General features: G+C 41.9%; 1 protein-coding gene across 1 annotated transcript in view; it reads right to left on the reverse strand.

Annotated features, from left to right (window-relative positions):
* Positions 1–14,160: 14,160 nt before the first annotated feature.
* Ube2w (ubiquitin conjugating enzyme E2 W) overlaps positions 14,161–23,803 on the reverse strand; it is a 44,595-nt gene continuing 34,952 nt past the window's right edge. Inside the window, exons 5-6 of the mRNA XM_051196463.1 lie at positions 23,438–23,513; positions 14,161–15,986 (exon numbers count right to left, since the gene is read on the reverse strand). Of these exons, the coding sequence (XP_051052420.1) occupies positions 15,973–15,986; positions 23,438–23,513 (90 nt within the window). The 3' untranslated portion in view covers positions 14,161–15,972. The remainder of the gene's footprint in view (positions 15,987–23,437; positions 23,514–23,803) is intronic.

Consider the following 23,803-nt stretch of genomic DNA (forward strand, 5'->3'; position numbering starts at 1 on the left):
TCAGTATCACTCAGTATCGAGGGCACTTGTTCTTCCAGAGTACTTGGGTTCAATTCCCAGCACCAACAAGGTAGCTCACAACTGTAACTCCAGCTCCAGGGAATTCAACGTCTTCTTCTGGCCTCTGTAGGCACAAGGCATGCATGATATGTATGTACTTATTTATGTATGCACACACACACATACATACCCCAGCACACACAAAATAAATTTTGCATGTCCTATATATACATGGTGCCCTGACATGCAAAATTTCTCATACACTTGTGCCTTTCCACTACCAGACTAAGTTTCTATATCAGTGTGGTTCATGGGTTCCAATTAGTTACCTGCTATTAATATCCTAGCATTACTTAAAGCCCCATAGTTGCCTAGGGCAGTGGTGGCACATGACTTTAATCCCAGCACTTAGGAGGCAGAGCCAGGTGAATTTGTGCATTCAAGGCTAGCCTGTTCTATGGAAGAAATTCCAGGGCAGCCAGGACTACAGAGAAACCCATCTTGACAAACAAAAATAAGCAGTAAGTAAGCCCCATAGTTCATGCTGACTCACTGTTTTACATTTAACTGATACAGAAGAACATAAAAGTTGCATGCAGTAACTAGGCACAGTGACTCATCTAGTCTGGTAACAGAGCAGGGGAATTTCTTCATCCCAGGAGTTTAAATACAGCCTGGGTAAAGGAACAAGGGCAGGGGGAGGGGGAAGTTGTACACATTCAAGTACATGTGATATGTTGTATAATACTTAAGGCTAAACATACCTACATTCTCAAACATTCACTATTCCCATTCTTTTGTAGTTGGTTCATACAAAAATATAGTTATATTTTTATTGTAAATTATGGTTTTTTTGTTTGTTTTTCAAGACAAGGTTTCTCTGTATAATATCCCTGGCTGTTCTGGAACTAGCCCTGTACACCAGGCTGGTTTTGAGCTCACAGAGATCCAACCACTCTGCCTCCCAAGTGCTAGAACGAAAGGCGTATGCCACCATGGCCTGGTCTAATGCTTTAATCTTTTGATATTATTTGCCCAACCCTTTATCACATATCAAAATGTTCAAGATTATTTCTTCTAGCTTTTCTCTCTTTTAAAAGTATTGATTACTTTTTAATATACTTTTAAAAGTATATGATTACATATATATATATATATATATATATATATATATATATATATATATATGTTCCTATCACGGGTTTACAGCTGCCCCTGGAGACAGGAAGAGGGTGGTGGGCTCCCTAGAGCTAGAGTTAGAAAGGCTGTAAGCTGTGCTGGGGTCTAAACTCTGGTCCTCGAGTAGAGCAGCAAACACTCTTCAAGCAACACTGAGCCCCCTCTCCAGGCCCTCTTCCCGCTGTTCAACACAGCAGAGTACTCCACCATTACCCAGACCTCACTCTTGGTGGAACACATTGGATGGGTCTGACAGCTGCATAATATGACGCGTATCTACCATCACTCTACCTCCCAGGGTAGCTTCACTGCACTCCCCCAGTTCAGATCTTAAGGATCTGGAAGACACCCCGCGGGCTCCAGCAAGGCCTTTGGGGGCTTCTTGTCCTACTCACCATTCTGTAAAATGCTGTTTTGTTTTATGTGTATGTCTTACTTGCGTGTTTATCTGTGCACCGCATACATACCTGGTGCCTATGGAAGCCAGAAGAGGGCCCGGGATCCCCTGGAACTGGAGCTATGGAGAGTTGTGAGTTGCCGTTGGGTGCTGGGACTCAAAGCTGTCCTTCTGAACACATAATGCTCTTGGCCGCCGCCGCCCTAACCCCTCCGCCTTGCTTTTCGTCTACACTAACATTTCTGATGTGGCATTCCCTCCATACCACAATGAACAAACCATGAATTAAATATTTCTTCCTTTAATTCCCGTGAGGTATTTCATCATAGCAACGTGGAAAGTAACTAAGCCAGCTTCATAGCTTGTCTATCTCAGTGCTAAGAAGTATTTTGTATTTTTATTTACTTTAAAAACGCGCGTGTGTGGATGTGCATGCACGTGTCATGGAGTGTGGAGGTAAGAGGACATAGTTATCAGTTCCCATCCCCCACCACGCGTGTCTTGGGATCAAACTCAGGTCATCAGGCTTGGTGGCAAATGCCTTTAGCTGTTGAGCCGTCATACCAGCCACCCACTGGTTTATTTGTGTATTTAGCTCTAACATTATCTTAGCTGCCTCCACAGTTTGGCAATTACGAGTGAAGCCATTTATTCGGGTGCCGGTTACTGCATGGACACAGAAGTTAAGAATTCATTTGAGTAAGTGCCACCAAATGGAGCGGTGAAGTCACATTGCAGGGATGTGCGTTAACTTTTAAGAAGCTGCCAAACTGACTGACATAGTGGCTCCTCAATTTTGTTCCACTCGCAATTAATGAAGAGTTTCTTCTGCTGGACTCAGAGCCTTCATCAGCACTGGGTGTCCCACTGATCCAGATTTTAGTAAATGTCACATGGATTCCCACTGCTGTTGCCATCTGTAATCTCTAATGGCATACTAAAGCACGCCGCTTAATTTTCAACTTCAACCCAACACGGAGCTTATTTGCCTCTGTGAGGTTATGCCTGGCAAGTAGAATTCTATAATGAGCCAGGCAGTGGTGGTGCATGCCTTTTATCCCAGCACTCAAGAGGCAAAGGCAGGCAGATCTCTGTGAGTTCGGGGCCAGCCTGGCCTACGGGGTGAGCTACAGCCAGAGCTATACACAGAGAAATCCTGTCTCAAAACACCAAAAAAAGGAGGGGGTGGGGTGGAGAATTCTGTAGTAGCTTTTACTGTTTTCCTGTATTTCATGCTCCTGTAAATGCAGCTGTTTATAAGGAGATTTTTGATTTACGATTTACCGTAAATTTACGATTACTACTCTATCTAGTCACTGTGACATGGTTAAAATCCCGGTTCTGGGGAGTCTAAGGCAAGAGGAGGATGGTCAGTTTGAGTTTGCCTGAACTGCATGTGAGACCCTGTTTCAAACTGAAGAAAGAGGGGTGTAGCCACCACATTAACATGAGCCTCGTTGACTTGCTAGATCAGCTTACGTTTTTGATTAAGTGCATATTTGATTGAGAGTATTGACACGAAGATAAAAGGGTTATAACGCCCACTCACTCTCTTTATATAGAAAGCCAAGCATGTCTCGAGGCTGAACGTTGTGAGTCCTGTGGTTCTTGCCACACGTTCAAGCCAATGAACTGACATTTGCGCAGCTTTTAAAGTGTGTACCGAAACACTTTACTGTTAACGCTATAAACAAGACATGCTAATAGAAGTAATGACTCCTAATGTAAGTAATCCCAATTGTGGTGGTCTGAATAGGAATGGACCCCACAGACTTACGTATCTGAGTGCTTGGCCTGTAGAGGCTGGCACTGTTAGGAGCCTTGTTGAAGGAAGTGTGTCACTGTGAGGTTGAGGTGTCACCACTGGGGACAGGTCCATTCTCTTCTGCACTTGCACTCAGCTTTCTGCTAGAGCTGCTATGCCTGGTGCATGCTGCCATGTTGTGCTAGCCACACCGACCCTGTAGGGCTGTAAGCCCAGCCATTGTGGACTCCAACCCTGTAGGGCTGTAAGCCCAGCCATTGTGGACTCCGACCCTGTAGGGCTGCAAGCCCAGCCATTGGGGACTCCGACCCTGTAGGGCTGTAAGCCCAGCCATTGGGGACTACAACCCTGTAGGGCTGTAAGCCCAGACAATCTTTCTTCTGTAAGAGGCAGCGGTCATGGTGCATTATCAGAGGGACAGAAAAGAAACTGCTTCAGTGTGACATTTTAAAGAACAAAACCCTTGCTTTCTGACAATATACTTCCACTCCAGCAAGGATTTTTATTTTTCTAATACCTCCTATGACAGCTCGGGTATTGAACTCAGCTTAGTGTGGGCAGATTTTACTTCCCATCTCCAGGATACGCTTCAGGGAGTTTGGGCCATGCCCCGAGCGCTTGCATGTATTAAGTTCTCCTTTGTCAATCTTACGTCCCGGACACTGTCCAAGCATCTACAAAACCACAGAGAAGCCCCTAGATCCTGGGAACTTCAGCTCAGTGTGACCCGGATGCATGAGACTAAAACCTATGAGTAGACATGGCCAGTAGAAGGGGGTGGGGGAGGGGCTCAGACAGTGAGGCGGGCAGGCTCCTAATAGATCTCAGAGGGAAAAATGTGGATATACTTTGAAAGTAGAGAGGCATGAGCCACCTCCACAGGCTATACAACTTCAGGGTTTAAAGAAAAAGCTTCGAAGCCACACATCCAAACAACGCAGTCCTATGTGTCAGGCTCTCAAGCTTTCCCAACCTGGGCTGTGACCTTTACGTAACAGATTTGCCTCATCTGGCATCCAAGCCATCAATGAGGCTGGGCATCTTAAATCCTGAGGCTTCAGCCTTTTGTTTTGCTGGTGGGGACTGAACCCAGAGCCTTCTACTCGGTGAGCACACTCTACTGCTGAGCTATATCCCAGATCCAAGACTTCAGTTTTTCTTACACTTCTGTGAAAGGTGTCTTGGGCAGCTACTCAGGCCTTCGGTGGTTCAGACTTGATAGTTTAGCTGCTCTCAACTTTTCATTACCCCTCTATAAGGGATGCTACAGATTAAATTCTATCTCTCTCACCATTATTATGTTGAAGCCCAAATTCCCAATGTGGTCTCTCTCTCCTCCCTACCAATACGGAGGTCATACGGGCACACAGCAAGGTATGGCCACCTAGAGTCCTAGTATTGTTGTAAAATTAGTCCGTCCCTTTCAACCCCCCTCCCCTGCCCACCCTTGCTACAGTTACTTGCTCCTGTGACAGCATCTCATTATGTAGCCAGGAAAGATGGGCCTTGAACTTGTGATCTTCCTGTCTCTGCCTCCTGAGTACACAGACTATAGGCATTAGCCACCATAGCTGGCTGTCATTTGTGAAAGTTTTAACGAGGCAAGGACTTTTCAAGCTGCATAAGCAATACGCGATGGAGTCCGCGTTCAGCAGGCAGTGAATGGTTATCTCCAGGGCCAGCTCACCTTTTCCCTTGCGCCACACTCAGTGGCAACTGTCATGGTCCGGCACCTCCAGGAAGCAGCCAGTGCAGTTAGGAGGGCAAGGGGACTGTTAACAGCTTAGTGTGTAAAAGACCGACCCACGAGTCTGAGCTGGAGAAACCAGGCCACATGTGACCTTGAAACATGCAGGGCGTACAGGAGAGCCTCGCTGGGCAGTGTATTCCTTACATCCTTGCTGCTGGGGTAAAACACTAGGACTCAGGAGAACTTTTGGCTTATGGTTTCAGAAGGCAGGATGCTGGCTGGCTGGCTGGCGCACGAAGCTGGCTGTTCCATGTCACGCACAGACGAGACGCAGCGAGCACAGGAAGTGGGACGAGGCTGGAAACCCGCAAGGCCCACCCCCAGTGACGTACTTCCTCCTAATGGTTCCAGCTCAATACCTGTGGAGTCATTTCTCATTCAGATCAGCAACGGGAGCTCTGGACTGAGAAGCAGATGTCATGGGTGTATGAACCCCGAGGGAGAGCTAGCACCCGATTGGGCCGTGAGAGAAGGTCCCTATTCGGAGGATCAGGATAAGGCTCCACCAGGGAAAGGGAAGCTTGGTCATCGTCCAGGGCAGCTAATTCTAAACCAGAGGCAGAGCCTGAATGAAGGACATCAGCTACTGCCATGCCTAGGCCCAGGGACTGCTGAGGAACTCCTGTCCTGATAATGTTCCCATCTCACGCCCTTCTTCTACTGGAGTAACAGAAACATAAAAAACATAAAAAAGAAATGTGGGATTCACCCATTCCAAACAGAACTGAAATAACCATCCGGGCCTACGAAGCAGTCGCGCCTGAGAAACCCACCTTTGAACAATTTTTTACAAGCCTTACTCGTGTGTATGAGTGTTTTGTCTCCACATGCTTATGTGTACCACACGCATGCCTGGTGGGCACAGGGGTCATGAAAAGACATCAGACCCCCTGGAACTAATGTGAAGAATGGCTGCGAGCCACCAGGTTAAGGACTATGAATTGAACCCAGGTCCTCTGCAAAAGCAAACAAGTACTCTTAACCCCCGAGCCATCTCTCCAGCCCCTTAATCTTATTTTTAAAAAATAAAGCAATTGGTATAGGGAGATGGCTTCCATGACATTACTTTGGTTTTTGACAGATATTATTTTTTTTATTTTATTTAATTTTATATAACAAAGTCCAATTAAATGAAAACAAACATTTATACACAATATTTGGGAATTTGGGCGTCGTTCTTTCCAAGCTACTTCCTGATGGTAAGGGGCGCTGTCTTGGGATTCGAAGAAGATTCAGATATCCTGGCTTTGACAGATATTATTATGTCACAGTATTTATATAACACGCTCAGCGGCAAGTGGTAAAGACATGCTATGAACAACAGCCTTAGTTAAGGAGACGTAAAAAGGATTTGGGCATGTCCTTGCTACTATGCAGAAGAATCAAAGAATCGGCCTCTCTAGATGGAAACACCATATTAACAGCATGCTTTGAGAACACACACAAACCAACTACACAGCTAGCATCATGATGTAACAAAAATCACGTGCGCTGTTTCCAAGCTGATTTAAAATGGCCAAACCTTTCTAAAAGGGACATATGCAGGATGCCAGTATGAAATGGCCTAAGTATGTGTGTGCCTTTAAGGTACCTACAAGGAACTCCTGGAGCCAAGCAACAACTTAGAGAAGTTCCATCTCATTTATTATTTCAACAGTAGGATCGATTCTTGTTACTGCATGAAGCATCTTTGAAAATCTTGAAACTGAACACTGATCAAAGTATTTGAATATGTGACTGTAAGAAACTAGGGAGGCAGCCTTGCCATTAAGGCGGAGGGAAGACTCAACCAGGTCCCAGGGACTCAAGACTAGCCTGGTGAGTGGGTCACACCTTGTCTCAAAACAGTGACACTAAAAGGCAAGTACCCAAGCAAGGCTTGTGACCTCTCCTCTCTGGAAGCAGCTGTGTATGAGTGGAAACAAGAGAATCACCTTGTTGTCATCTTTAGATGACATCACCTCTTTTAAGATAAGGTCTCTTAACTGACCCAAAATCACTAATGAAGCTAGGATGCCAGGCCAGCAGTGGGCCCCAGGGATCCTCCTGTCTCTGGTTTCCCAATGGTGAGACTAAGTATGTCACAATGCCCAGCTTTCTTACATGTGTTCCGTGGAGAAAGAGCCCACCACACTCCAGCATGACTTCAGGTAAAGTGCATCTCCAACCTACTCCCCTTGAGTATAGGCACAGCCTAACTATTGGATGACACAACCGGTCTGTAGGAGTGGCTTGTCGGGTTTCGGTTTGAAAGAAATGACTTTCTAGTGATCAGATTTACTGTCGCATGCAGAAAACACTGCCGGTCAGTGCCCATGTTCTTGTCTGATTTCAGACATGACTCTGTGAACCCCGCTGGTGCAAGAAGTCCGACTTGGTGTTGGCAGACTCAGCTGCTTAGTGACAGAGCTCTACAGCAGTGGTTCTTAACCTATGGGTCTTGACCCCAAGGGGTCAAATCACAACAGGGGTTGCCACTGGGAAACAGTTGAGAATCACAGCTCTACAGAATCAAGGGTTTTCAAACGTTGTGGGTGGGGTGTTGTGTTAGTGGCCTGGACACACGTGGGACATGCTCCAGGCTCTATCTCCTGTGTCTCTGCTGCACAGAGAGCTGACCATTGTGCTTCCTGTCACTGTGCTCGTGCCCACCAGCCTCCATACATCTGACCCTGGCTACTGCCTGGGACGCGCCCACATTTAGTTTTTAAGTCATGACACCACTTTTGGCAAACAATTCATTTCTGTGCTTATCAGATACTGTCATTTACCTATAGCTTGTGTGTGTGTGTGTGTGTGTATGTGTGTGTAGGGGGTGGAGATCACATTTTTCACAATGTACAGTTCCCTTATGACATAAGCCTTTTCAAGATCTGTGTCGTCTCATTTACTTGGCCAATGAGATAATCTGCTCAGCCAGTTATCTGTGGGTCAGATTTACAATTCATTGTTCCCTGAATGTACTGAGTTTAAAATACCTACCACCTTAACTATGATTAACTTGGGGCAAGCAATTTGCCTCTGCAATAAGGTAATGATATGATACACACTTATTCAAACAGACAAATAATAATAATGATGATGATGATGATTTAAGACCAAATTTCAAACTCTCTGGGACAAGAAAGGAACTGTTTGGCTGACTCTTTACTCCACATGGTGGTCTGGATGTTTGTTTCAAACAGGTAGCACTTGAATTAGACTTCAAAAAGTCTAATTCACTTCAAAAAGACAAGATTAAAGCTACGAGTATAGGGTACGAGAGATGGCTCAGTGGTTAAGAGCATTAGTTTTTCTTCCAGAGGTCCTGAGTTCAATTCCCAGCATGCACAAATGTCTACAACTGTAGTCTCATAGGATCGGACACCCTCTTCTGTTTTGCAGACAATACACCCATATACATAAACAAATAAATCTTTTTTTAAATGGTACAAGTATAATCAATTCAAGACACATTTACTAAATTTGAGAAGTAATGTCTCTTATGGGCTGGGATCACCAATACAATTGCAGTGGTCTACCTATGAGCAGAGAACACAGGCTACATGATGGGTGGGAGGGAGGGAGGACAGGACAAGGACTAGCTGTACTAGTTGAATGTTAACATAACACAGCCTTCAGGTGTGTGGATACAGGGACTGGAATGACTCAGATGTTAACAGCCCTTGCTAAGTGTGTAGATTCAGTTCCTAGAACCCATGCAGCAGCTCCCAATGAATCACAGGTTCAGAACCCCTCATCTGCAGGCAATGCCCAAACATGGTACACAAACACACACACACACACACACACACACACACACACACACACACACACACCACTCATACACAGTAAAAATAAACCTTAAAAAAAAAAAAAAAAAAAAAAGGAAGGCAGATGCTGGGGCTTTGATCCAAGAACATTAGCAATATATATTACAAGTCTTATGTTACTATGACTTAGCAACAAAGCTTGGTAGTGGACAAGAACAACCTGGGAACTCCAGGCAGGTGCTAAACACCCATAAAGTCAGGGAACTGGAGAGGGGGGGAGATGTTTTAAGGCTAGATTTACTAAAACTTGATAAGAAATGTGAGAAAGGATTCGGTGAAGTGTCAGATTCTTTCAGTGATCAGAACAGAAAACACTGCCATTTAATTACTACAGGAAAGATAGGAATTTGCTTTTATTGGAGTAAGAGCAGAGGTTAAAAGTTTTTTCATGTTGAGTTAAATATATGCAGGACACAGGCATCCATACTCAGGTTCTTGCCCATTGACACATATTCATCTACAGTGACCTCAAAGGTGAGGTAGACGTGACAAGGTACTTGCTCTCCTGGATTTGTACTCTCCTTAAGGACAGGTACTGGTGTACCTTACTGCATGAGGCACACAGGTTCTCCCACGCATGCATCTTACATGAATCCAACAGCACTTTTTCAAAAAACATAACCAATCAATACTTGGAGGGCAGGGCTAAAATAGAGCACACATCACTATCGCCTGATCTTTCACCGCAGGCATGTTCTAACTGGACTGCACGTTGCCTCTGTGTGAACGCACCAAGCGTCAGGGGAAGGACTTTAACAGACACGTGCAAATACATCCACACCAGTATAAACTAGTGGAGAAAAGGCAGACCTGCTACGGGAAGCAGAAACTACTTTAAGGACTGTGGAGTCCAGCAAAGTAGCAAGCTGCTGCAAGTGTCTAACTGTCTACTGATCAGTGCTGAGAGCTGCAACAGCAGCATGCTGGTAGATGAGTAAATGCACTGTAGACAAGCAGGTCCCTCCCAGCCTGGAGTGGGGTACAGCAACAGCCCTTATGCGCATCTCCTTCTTTGTCCTTGTAGATTCAAGAATCACTCATCTCCATCTGGCAGTGGTGGCACCCGCCTTTAATCCCAGTACTTAAAAGGCAGAGACAGGTGGGTCTCTGTGAGTTTGAGGCCAGCCTGGTCTACTGAGTGAGTTCCAGGACAGCCTCCAAAATTACAGAGAAACCCTGTTTTGAAAAACCAAAGGATTACTCATCTTAGTTAGCTGAGCAGTTGGTACACTCAGAAAAACATCCAGGAATTCTTTATATGGTGCCCTTATTAACGATGACACTTCTGAGTTAAGCCAAGTAAGACTCATGGTAACTCCAAGTGCCCAGGTCTCAGTGTCTAATTCCTAAATCCTCCCCGACCCTGACACTTGTGGTTTTGTTTGGTTTGTTTTTTTTTCTCCTTCCTCCAAGACAGAGTCTCACTATGTATCTCTGGGTGTCATAAAACTCTGAGACCGGCCTGCCTCTGCTTTATAAGTGCTGAGGTTAAAGGCATGTGACACCCGTCCAGTCTTCCCTGCCACTCTGTAGTAACTCTTGTTTCATTCAGTTTCAGGACTAGAGGCTGAGGCTAGGCAGGAGACAGTGCTGAGCTACATCTCCAGCCCATTTGAATTTTGGGGAGAAGGTCTTAGTAAATTCCCAGGCTGTCCTGAAATAGAGATGATAATCCTCCCAAGTGTTTGCAGAGTAGATGGGATTACAAGGGCATAACAAGTGGCCAGGATTGGCTTCAATGAAACATATAGTATCCCCAACTACTGAGTAATGACCACCCATGAATAAGCAACTTTAGAGATGATACCCTTTATGACATGCACCCATTCTGGAAACAGATGCTATTTGTTTCAATCATCTTTTAAATAGAAGGTTTCATATACAAGAACCACTACACAAATTAAATTTGACATCACTGTAAACTACAACAGAACTCTAGTACTTATCCAATTTAGCATTCAAGTATACAGGGGTGGGGAGAGCAAATGACAACTGCTTTATTATTAAAAGTTACTCAGTTCCGTAAAGCACACAAAGTAACCTATGTCCAACTAACAAAAGGTTGGTACATGTATTGAAAAATATATAACAAATTTGTCTGTCTTAACATTTACATTCTATTTTAAAAAGTAGTTACATATTTTTGAAATTTGTATTTATAAAATATATATACCCACCCTATGCAAATCCTTAAGCATGAGCTTCCATTCCTAATCAAATGCACAAATCTATTTTGTGAACCAAACATATTATGGCAGCAACAAAATGGACAAACTCAATTTGACCCGAACATGTACTTAGTTCTTGACTACTAGGTAATTAATTCTACTCAAATAATTCTTTGCTGTGTGCCTGGTAATTTGCATTTATTTGAATATGCTGTTATTATGAAGAGCCTTGCACCTTTATTGCATCTGATAAAAAAAAAAAAAAAAAAAAAAACTCAAAATGCCTTTAGAGTCCCCTTTCAGGGTTTAAGACAGTAGAGTTGTTCAGTCTTTCTGTAAACCAGAAACTATGACAAGTTACATGTCCCACAGAATCCAGGAAGAGTTTTCAGTATGCTTTGTCTGAGAAAACAACTTACATGATTGCATCAAAAAGTCCGGAAAAGCCGGCCTGTGTGTGCACAAAGAGAGCAAGGCCTGAGTCTCCTTGCCCGTCAGCTCTTCCCACGTGCAATGGAGATCCAATGGATGGAGAGACTCGCAGCTACTCGGGCCTTCCTTCCACACAATCAAAGCAGGGCAGCACCTCTGTATTGACGGCCTTATAATCAGTCAGGGATGAATAACCAAACGTAAGTACCAAGAATAAATCGAGGAACTGAAATTAGACTATGAGCTCACTTACCAGATCACTGCACTGGCAGAGTCAAGTCTGAAACATTCCGAGTCTACGTGCCTCTGAGTCTACGTGCCTCTGAACAGAGTGACTGACACCTAAAGTCCTGTCTTTGTGTTCATGAGCAGTTATGCTGAGAAAAAAGTCACCCACAAATAATCTCAGGAAAATAACACGTCTAAATGTAAGAACAACTTAACAGGAGAAATAGACTCCGGAAGAGTCCCTGTCTAGAAGAAAACAAGTAGAAACCCTTCAGGTCACTGCTCAGAAATTCAACCACAGCTCACAGCTTATTTCTGTCAATTACTCAATACACTTAGCAACCTACTGATGAGGTGAAATTAGGTATAGGAAGACTCCACCTATTTTATTTATAGAAAGTATTTTTAAATTTCTCAAAAAGTTTCAGATGTAATTTTAACAATTTTCCTCCTCTACATCCCCTAACGTTAAACAAAAACAAAAACAAAACCCTAAATTCTAAGTCAGAGAAGGAAGCCGTGGAGGGCGTGGCGCATCTTCAGGGGGTGGGGGTTAAGAAGGACAACAGCAAGGGTGGAAGCCGCTGCTGTGGGCTTCGCAGATCACAACTACCAAACCCTGGAAGAGGCTGTCGCTGGGCGCGGCGCTCCAGGGCAGCTGCCACTGAGTGACACCTCAACCCTGCACACTGACCATCAATCTTCAGAAAAGCACATTTTGAAAACCGATTTAAATGCATAGATAATTAAACACAATTATAAACTTTAAGCTTTCGATTAAGACATACAAAAAAACTAATAAAAATGAGAAATATAAGCAGCAGTAACCATGAAAGCTGAGACCTAGTGACACTGAGTTTTTTATTAAAAAAAAAGAAAAAGAACCAACAAAAAACCTTCAAATACAGAGTACCTCCTCTTCTGCTCTACTTCTAGGAAGTTTTAACAAGTTTTAAATATTGCAATTCTGAAAAACAATAGGCTTTTAAAAGAAGACTTCACTACTAGAAATAGAACATTTACACACCATTTTCATATCACTAATCATTCCCACAACTGTCAGTTTACCTGTGATGGAACAAACCAGTCACTAGATATCTGTTTCAGAATCTCAAGACGTTACTAACCATTGTAGGGTAACTAATGATGTGTGTGTATCTGCATATATTTAAGACCAGAAGGAGAAAATAGTAAGCCACTCTAGTTACTTCATTACTTCATAACAGATATCTATATTCCCACTGAAAGCAACAAGGATTACCATCCTTCTCCACCTGAACTGTTCACTCCATAATCGCTGTCATTCCCTTTCTTGATTTCTCTGCTGGCTAAAGGGATAATTGCGCATTATACATTCTTTAGAAGTATTAACTCCTGAAGAGAACAGCTACAGAATGTATCTTTACAAAATTTTAACATAAAACTGAAAATAACCTTTCTCCAAAAAACCTACAGCATTTGTCTGTATTTATAGGGGCACCAAGTTCATAATTGCAAAAACAAGGAATTGTGTGTATCACTTCTTTAAAAGATTAGCAAGACAGAACAGCCTAAAATAAACACGTGTGAGAGGCAGACACACCCTGTGAGTGTAAAGTACGATGCTGCAGGCCAACACTCAACGGCAGGAATGCAGGGAGGAGGGAATGGACTCAGCATACTTCATGGAAATTTCTTGTAATTCTATTTCAGTAATACGTTACAGTGAAATATCTGTCTTATTGAAAGCTACAACTTGCCCTCAACTGAACAATGATCCAGATACACACATTATGTCTTTTAATAATGTCAATATTAAATGTAAGTGTAAAAGAATTTTCAATGACTCCTAAATTCAATGGAGTAATGTTAAGTGATTATGAATTATTAACAGTTGATGTTCCCGTATCTTAGATATACTCTTACTTTCTTCACTTGGAAGGAAAAGCGAACTAAAATTACCTGGTTTCCCAGTGCTGCCTCCATTCCATGTGAGTCTCTTACAGTCTCCGTATTTACAGAGGGCTACTAAACACGAAAGCAACCGAAGCTATAACTCCACACTACAGCACCGTGATGCCCGACCTGCTTCCTTTGGTGAATGAATGTCACAGGTCACTTCTTACAAAAGGATTTTAGCAAGAGGACTACACACAGAGAAGAGTCCCCCTGTGTCACCCCACTCCACCCTGAAAAAAGACATCACTTTAATTGGTATTTTAAAGCAGTGACCTAAAGCACGGGAACACCTAACTTACAGGTGTAATTTCTTACCGGAAGCAGTGACAAACTAGGAATTTAAAGATTTTCTTTTGTGTTAAATAGGCCAACTAATAAAACTAGCAATGATCACTGTGAGAACTTGTGCACACCCAGTCAAGACAGAAGAGAAATGCTTACAATCTTTAAAAACGATCATTGCTACCTAGCAGTATAAACAGTGTCCACAATTTGGTGGCTGGCCATGGTTTTAATAGTTTTTCAAGTTATTTCTACAGCAGACATATTTTTGAAGTCTACCCACCCCTGAGTTCAACGGTTATACTTTTAGAGTGTAAAATTATATGCCCTTAGTTAACAACATGTACAAAGCTACAAAATGTCATCTACACAGAGATTAAAAACAATTTTTAAAATATTCTTTACCAATTATCAATTGGACGATTTTATGGGGGTACACATATCAGATCTTTCAGCCATTTGGCTTTAATTTTTAAGCCCAGATTGATTAATATATATTCACTGCAGGATATTCAAAAAAGAGTGCAACAGTAAGGCATTAGTAAAAATAACATTGTCATAGAAACAGATCTTGCATATGTGAAAAGATAATTTATAAAATACATTAATTGCTTCTTACAAAGACCTAGTTGTAGCATCATTAACTTACATGGTACATGGTACTTAGAATGGAACCTTTCCAACAACTGTTTTATAGGTTAGATAGAGACAGACAGACAGACAGACAGACAGACAGACAGACAGACAGAAAAACTTCATCTAGCTATAAGCAAAATCTTTTCAACAAACAAGTTCTTCCAAGAAAACCTGGGCTGCGTGAGACAAATAAGCAAACATATCATTTTATAGTGTTCTTTTACCAAAATCTTAAAATAAAAATGTCCACACTCTTTTGTTAAAACATTAAGCCTCTGTCAAAAATGTATTTCTCATTTTAGGGTACAGGATTGAAGGACAAGATGATACAAGTAAAGAAAATTTACAAGAAAAAAACTTGACAAAAGTCTTTCAATTAAAGTATTGTAACATTCAAACAACTTAAATGTAACAAAAAGAAACAAGATTACAAACAAAAATGCTTAGGGATTTCCAAACATAAATAAATGAAGAGTGTTTAGGCAGTAGGGCTCATGCTGATGGCTAGCAGGAAGTAACAGAGTGTAATATGCTGGGGAAAAAAAATAACAGGCCCAAATGATGAGTGACAGGAATTCAAGCATTACTGCCGTTTTCTACTTCCAAAATAAAGCCTTGGTCAAACCATTCACACCCTATATTATTCACACCTTTACTTCAGAGGTTGAGGACTATATACAACAAATGAATTGAGTTTCACCATAGGGATAACATATTGTACCTCTCTGCCAATGTTCCTTGAAAACTTTCCATGTCAAAACAATTTGACAGCAGATATAAACAATTAAATAAATACGCAATGATCTTTCTTACGGTCCTGTAAAGATGCATGTTGTTCCATGCTGTTTGCCTTAGGATCACAGTGCACAGAACCCAAATATAAACAGTTGGGGTGACTTTCAATGTAATGCGGGTCCCTCACTGTCCTTATAATCCCACGATAACCGATAAATTCATCTCATAGGCCCTGTCATGCATTAACCACCGAGTGGCAGGAGTTAAGAAAACTCTTCCTGTTACAACGTCCATTGCCGGCAATGAACGTCCCCAAACCACCGAGGAAGTCACTGTTATTGCACAATACATGAGGGCCTGGAACTTTTCGAAAAGCTTAAAAAAATAAAAATAAAAAATGGAATTATATTTGACATTTCCTGACACCTGCATTAATACTGTATGACTAATAAAAGCATGTCAGTTGCCTGGACTGAGCCAGCGATCAACATGCGCCCAGAATGCACACGAGTAAAAATGCAGTAAAAGGAAGTAGTCTTCATTGCCTATAGGTCACTTCCAGTCAAAGGTTAAAGTTCAAAGACTGAATGATCAAAGTGCTCATTTTCTCAGTAGGACTATCTTCTGCTACGAGGATGATAACAGTGGCATCAACAAGTATCATCTTTAAGAAAAGGAGAAAAAAGATAATTAAAAAGTTAAGCATATATAAGTAAGTCATCTACAAGTTAATCTCATGTAGAAATAACGGCAAGTCGCAAGAACATGGCTGATCTGACTTGCCTCTCTCAATTGTTACATATAAAAATTTGTGTTCAATTATATATTGACAAGCAAACCTTTATTCTTTCAAGGAAATGACACTTTGCAAAAACTTTAAAAATATATGATTAGTATATTAGTTCAGTTTAAAACAAGAAGTTGATATAAGGTAGCGCATTTTTAGGACATGTCGTAAGACAGTTTGTTTATAAGCAATACATAAACAGTCATGCCATTTCACAAAATAATGTATCATGATTTTAGTCTATGAGGCAACTCTCCAATAAAGAGATACAACTTTCAAATCAATCAGCACAAATTTAATGCTGTTACTGTCCCTTGAGAAAACAAATTTTCAGAAAGTACATATACATGTGCAAGGTCATTTATAACTCTAGAGAATTATTCTGTAATCCCTTCTGATGGCCTCAGCATATTTATTTAGATACTACATAACTGTAGGGTCCATAACTTATTTTACAAAACTCATTTAACAAAAATACCCAAGGAATTTTAGGACTAATTACTTTAAGACGCTTCAGACTAGTGACAACCAAGAGCTGTGAAACCTTGTAAAGGAAAAACTCAAAACACTGACCAAATGTTTCACAAATAATCCCATGTCAAGGCTGATATAGTGCTAACAAAATTTCCACTGATAAAGACCAAATCATGTCTGTTATGCTAGGGGAATTCACGGATCACATACATGGTGAAAAAACCAAATTTTAAAAATAAGTCATGTGTTGGTGATATAGGTCAGTGACATGCTATTTTCCTAATCCTGGGCACAGTTGTATAATAATAATAATAATAATTTTTAAAGCATGTATACTGCTCTAGGCTCAATTCCCAGCAACAGCAACAGACAAAGATCCCTGGGCTACATGGCAAGGCCATCTATCAAAACAACACAAAACAGGCTGGAAATATGGTTCAGAGGTTCGTAATTCTATCCACAGCATCCACATTGGGTAGCTTACAATTTATGTAATCTGAGCTTCAGAGGACCAGGTGCTCTTTTATGGCCTTTGAGAGTATGAACTTGCCCGCGGTTCTAAAGAAAAGATTCCTCGATTTCATCCCATATTAGAGCCACCCATTTTTTTTTTAAAGACATTTATTATGTATATAGTGTTCTACTGGCATGTATCACTGTAGGCCAGAAAAGGGCATCAGATCTCATTACAGATGGTTTCAAGCCACCATGAGGTTGCTGGGAACTGAACTCAGGACCTTCAGAAGAGCAGCCAGTGCTCATAACCTCTGAACCACCTCTCTAGCCTCTTATCCATTTGTTAAGTATGCTATCTAGATACTACACTGTCAAATTCACTGCCTGTAAATCTATGTTTCTGAAGCGAACACTTAAGAGGAGCTTAACCTAATGCCTAACTGACTGCATCACTGTATGAGTACTTCAACAATCAAGGATCTGTACTCCCCTCAGAAAAACACTGTCTATGCAAGATTAATATTTTAATATTGATTCCAGTAAACATGTACTATTATTAATGGATTCTGGTTGCCACTCCATTGTAATTTTTTTATTGTAACACTTTTATAGTACAAGATGGCACTCTGTAGCTCTACTGTGAATAATTTTGTGAAGGGGTCTGGATGACAATAAAAGACTGGTGTCTGCTGGTGCAGTTGTGAACATAAAGCAGCTATGGCTGTTTGCACAGATTTGCACACAATCAAGCCAGTGATCATTCTGCTCATAAGCTCCAACCTGACCGAGGGACTACTGACAACTGATGGCTTGTATGGGACAGAATCTGTTTAATTAGTAGTGTGGCCCCTGGCAGGTCCACCATGCTCCAGGAGCTGGCCTCGCCCATGAAGATATGGGTGTCCCAAATGGGACTCAGTAGCACATGCTTAAAAGGGGAGGGGGTGAGGGTGGGAAGGGGTGAGCCTGGAAGAAGTTAGGGAGAGGAATGGGATGTGAATGTGATAAAAACACATTGTATGAAATTCTCAAAGAAAATTTTTATTAAAAAAAAAAAGAAACAAAGAAAAGCAAGTATGGGTTCTAAATCATTTATTCACTTGTTCAAAGATATAAACCCATATAAGGAAGACCCCACGCCTGAATCATGGCAAATTCCCAAACCCACCTGCATGCTCAAGTGAAACATCTGTTTCACAAGCCTATTTTGATTAAGCTTTCAGTTTCTGGCCCTAATTGTTTAAGTTCAATTTATTTTTCAGAGCAGACAAACCCTTGTGTTAACTGGCAACATACAAGCTTACAGTGCAGATGTGGCCTACTGAGGAAGTATAGAGTTCTGGAGAGTGGACCTAATTTCAACTCACAATAAGGAGTTTATATTCACATTCCAATATGTATGACTTCTTATATCCCAAAATCTACCTAATGCGATTGCCTTTTATATTTTAATAAGCCACTGTGTACTCAAGAACCCCAAAAGCAATCACTATGAGGTATACAAATAGGATAGCAGTAAGCTAAGAGTAACTGACTTAATTTTTAAGAGATTCTAAATAAAAATGTAGACAAGCAAACACCTAACTCTTGTTATCCGGTAGCTCAACACAAGCACATCCACGCTTTATAAAACCAGGAGATTGGATGATTTCAGACTTGTAATTTTCCACTATCAGTGTCTCCCTGCTGACTATAAGAAGCCCCCTTTAGAGCACATATCATCATCTCCAGGCTATCTGCTTTGATCACATCTATACAACACACAACACACTAACACATGTATGCTGTTCCTGCTACACAGGGTGGTCATGGAGCTGGATATCTAGAACATAATTCCACTTAGTCCCTCAAAGCTGAAATGCTAAGTGCCGTGTATGTGTGAGTGTGTGTGAGTGTGTGTGTGCGTGTGTGTGTGTGTGTGTGAGAGAGAGAGAGAGAGAGAGAGTGAAGGGAGGGAGAGAGAGAGAGAGAGAGAGAGAGAGAGAGATGGAGGGAGGGAGAGAGGGAGAAAAGCCATCAGCAACAACATGCATTTCTTGAACCTGGTATGGTGGCACAAGCCTGCAATCCTAGCACTCAGGAGGCAAGAGGATTACAAGAGTTCACAGCCACCACAGCCTTCATAATGAACTCCAGGCCAGCCAGCTATGCGGTGGGAGGAGAGGGAAGGTGGAGAAGGGAGAGGGGCAAAGGGCACAACCCTGACGTACACTTCCTGCCAGCAGGATCAGGGAAGAGACTCTGCAACCAAACCATCTGAAAAGTCCTAACAAAGCTAACAGGATATACTTTTTGAGAATGAATATGATTATCTCTCTGGTACGACAACACAAATGCAATTATAATGCTCAAATGAGGAAAGGCTGCTGTGGTCCAACTGTTGAAAGGTTTTAGCTTCTTATAAATGGTGGAAAGTTCAAACAAGATGCTCTGCAGCTTCCTAGTGGGATGACACAAAACCTGTTCTACTATCTCAATTAACAGCAAACACCACCCCTTTCTCGAGTACATATAAAACTTATATAGGCAGTAAATTTGTCTCAAAGGGGAATAGTACATAAAGATTATTCAGGCATTCAGAGTTCACTTAGGGGAAGAAAACATATTAAAAAATAAAAAGAATTTCACTTACATGAAAACATTGATGGGATCAGGGAGTAAAAGCCCTTGCTGTGCAGACCAGCCCTCCACACACAGGCCATGGCACACACACACACACAGGCCACGGCACACGCGTGCACACGCACACACACACACAGGCCACGGCGCACACAGGAACACATAGTGATGTGACTGCGTGCGTAAGACATGCATGAACAAAATCTCATCACGGGAGCCAGCGGGAGCAGAGAAGTCTCATCGCTACCGGGTGAGGAACCACCAGCTTTAAGAGAAGCGGCCCCTGAAAAGGTACATATGCTCTAGTAAAGCAAGCGATTCTCCACACGTGGGTTGTGACCCTTGGAGGGGGGAGCACCCTTTTCACAGAGGTGGCATAAGACCATCAGAGAACACAGGTATTTACATTATGATCTCTAACAGTAGCAAATTACAGTAAGAAAATAGCAACAAGGTATCTTATGGCTGGGGTCAGCACACACCGAGGAGTGCATTAAAGGGGAGCAGCACTGGGAAGGCTGAGAAGCACGGCTCCAGTAGGCAGCCCTCCACTCTGCACCCTGCACGCCCTGCACCCTTTACCCTGCACGCCCTCCATCCTTTACCCTGCACGCCCTGCGCCCTGCACGCCCTACAGCACTGCGTGGCCACAGGAGATCTAAAAGAACAAGGAGGTAGAAGAGAGCACGTGAAGTTGGGAGAAGAGTGGAGAGGACGGAAGTAGTTGAAGGGAGTGGGAATGGATCTAAACCGAACACATTACGTGCACGTGTGACATCTTAAAGAGAACACCACAAAGGAGAACAACCCTAACAATGTGGCATGTATCAGCAGCAGCGTGGGAAGCTGTGCTGCCGCTTGCTACCTTGTCATCTGCATTACACTCATGTTTAACTTGCTAGTTCATAGTTTCAAAACTCCTCAATTTGTAACACTGTGCTGTGCGTTTTCACCTGTGAAAAGCCAGGATTTAGAGTCACTCGCTCTTCTGAGGGAGTGCTGAGGTTCACAATCACTCAGGACTGAGTGCAGGCACACTTCAGGTAGGGGCTCTACCATTCAACCACACTCCCAGTCAATGACTTACTCTTAACTAATTCTGTAAAGTGCCTTTGCTTTTAATACTTCACTTTTTCATGGAGATAAGTATTTCATTTCTTCATAACTTTTTCTTTTCTATTTTGAGACAGAATCTTATTCTGAAGCTGATGATTGCCTCAAATTCAGTATATCCTCCCGACTTGGACTTGTAAAACCTGGATCTATTACACCTTCTAAATTAAGAAAATCCTCCCTCCTTACTTAATAGTGTTTTTTAAAAAGTATTTTAAAATACTTAATCCACATGAAATATTTTATCAAATAAAACTGTAAATTTCTTTTCTAAAATATTTACCAATTTTCTAAGATGACCAGTTACTAATAATCTTTCACCTGATGTATGATGAATTTCTTAAATCTTCTATATAAGAAGGCCTAAATAGTTAAATCCTACTCGAATGATCTATCCTTACATTAACATGAGATAAATTTCCCTGTATTCCCCTTTAGAGTTCTAAATTTATCTTCACTCTTCTCTGTCACTAAGCCTGGGTACTTTCAGGGACAGGGGCTGAGCACTCAGAGTGAACTCGCCTGCAATTCTGTCTTCTGCCTCTGCCTCAGTGTGAAAACTGCAGTCGTGTGCAATACCTGCCCCGCCCATAACTTTTTAAAACAGTGTCTACCCCATTGCTCTACCAGAGTTTTAATGAATTGCAGATGCCTATAACTTACAGTCTATCTTTCATGGGGAGGCTGTTTGGACACAGCGTCTCATGTAGCTCAAGTTGTTTCACACCTGCTCTGTAGCTGAGGATGGTCTTGAACTTCTGATAACAAATATGAACCACCACACTTGACTATACCTGCAGTTTGTACAGAATATCCCTACAGATGAAATCTAACTTCTCATGAAGGCTTCTTTTACAATTTAATTGCTTCCCCTCCTATCTAACTGGGTGCCCATATGCCTGTGGCCCTCAGGGATGGCCTGCTTTCAATGGGCATGGAGCCACTCCATCTACTCTGGTCATCTTAGCCCAGCCCTTGGAAACTTTAAGCTTTAAATTTACAGTTTAGGTGAAAACATAAAAAAATAAGAAGAAAAGGCCATATTCTCATTAAGTTTTGCCAAACTTGATTTCTTTAGATTAATGAATTTTAAAAAGCTACACCAGGAAAATAAATACTTTTATGGACATAAATATCACAAGGAGAGGCCTTTATTCACCTGCTTCAGAAGTACAGAAGGAGCTGTAGCTCAGTGATAGAACTGTCTAGGAGGAAGAAGACTAGGGAATCCATTCCCAACCAAAGGAAAGGGAAGTCCGCTGGGAATATAAGCATTTTCTTTTCATTTAAACTATATCCTTAGATAGCAGTAAGACTGGTTTAGAAAGATGCCAGCAAGCCAGGCAGTGGTGGTGGCGCACACCTTTAATCCCAGCACTAGGTAGGCAGAGGTAGGAGGATCTCTGTGAGTTTGAGGTCAGCCTGGTCTACAGAGCAAGCTCCAGAGCAGCCAAGAGTGTTACACAGAGAAACTAAAACTGGGAGGTAGAGGCAGAGGAGGGAGGAAGGATGGGTACCAGCAATTCTGCATTTTAAACTATATATATATATATCAAGTGGTGGCGGCACATGCCTTTAATCCTAGTTCTCCAGAGGTAGAGTAAAGAAAGGTAAGCAGATCTCTATGAGTTTGAGGCCAGCCTGGTCTACAGAGTGAGTTCCTAGACAGACAGGGCTACACAGAGAAGTCCAATTTTGAAAACACAAAAGAGGGGGGAAAAAAAAAACAATAACAACAAAACACCTACACACTATCCCCTGAACAAGGAAAACAGAAATTTAAAATTATCAAGAGTATTTCTTCATAAAGCAAAAGGGACTAACTTCAAACATCTAAAGATCAACTGTGGGGGTGGGCGTGGCTGGAAGAGACGGGCCCCATAGGCTCACAGATCTGCTCCCTGGGAGTGGCGCCATCTGAAAGCGTTAGGTTTGGCCTTGCTGGAAGTGTGTCACTGGAGGCGAGCTGGCTCTCTGCCACTGTTGCAGCTCCTGTGTCTACTGCACCATGATGACAATGACTGTAAGCATGCTGTCGTTTACAGAATCGCCATGGTCATGGCGTCACTCTTCACAGCAGCAGAACGCTGGCGAGGACTGACAGTTGCGACCACAGACGCGCTCTCTAACGGAGCATATATAACCTACTGTAACTGCCTCCAATTACGAAAAGCAGCAAAACTGAGTGCGTAAGACAGGAGGACTTGCACTTCACAGAAACAGTTCCCCCACGGCTAGCTTTAAATTAAGATAAAGATTATTATACACCAGTCTGTCACAGCTGCATCACGTTAATCCCAGCACTTGGAGGAGAGTTGCAAATTCAAGGTCAGCCTGGTCTATATAGCTAGTTTCAGGACAGGCAGACTTACATAATCAAAATCATCTCTACCCTCAAAAGAACAACAAAACAAAAACCACAAGATATTATATTTTTGTACCAAAATGGCTTTGTGGAATTATTAAAGTTATGCTAATTGTACTTCTTGTATGATACATATGATTTTGTTTTAAAATTTTTGTCTAATTAATACTCACATTTTCCCAGATTCTAAGATGTAGTGTTACAAAATGTTACCTCAATTAACCATCCACTATTTTCTCCAAGTCTTACAACATCATCTTTCAAATAAATACCAAAATTTTTGTCATTAAAATCTACTCACCATGATACCACCATTTTGTTTTCTTTGGATTCTTGTTACATGTTCGCACATAAAAGGAATTATCAGGCGGTCGTCTCTGAAACAAATAAGAGTTTAAAAATTAAATAGGTATGTTCTGAAAGAAAATGACTAAGAGAAAAGTGAGTTTGGCAAAACTATTACAGAACAAATGAAAAACAATAGAAACACTAAAATACAACTCAAGAACAGATGCCTCAATTGTTTTAATGGGGTGGGAGAGATTAGTTCCCGTACTTGCCATCCGATCCTTCATACTTATCTCTCCCATCTAGTCACTTAATGACTACGCACATGAACTAAGAAACTAAAGTCATTTGAAGAACTATGGCAACTTTCAAGTGACCA

This window comes from Phodopus roborovskii, unplaced genomic scaffold (genome assembly GCF_943737965.1).
Source record: "Phodopus roborovskii unplaced genomic scaffold, PHOROB, whole genome shotgun sequence".
Lineage (NCBI taxonomy): Eukaryota > Metazoa > Chordata > Mammalia > Rodentia > Cricetidae > Phodopus > Phodopus roborovskii.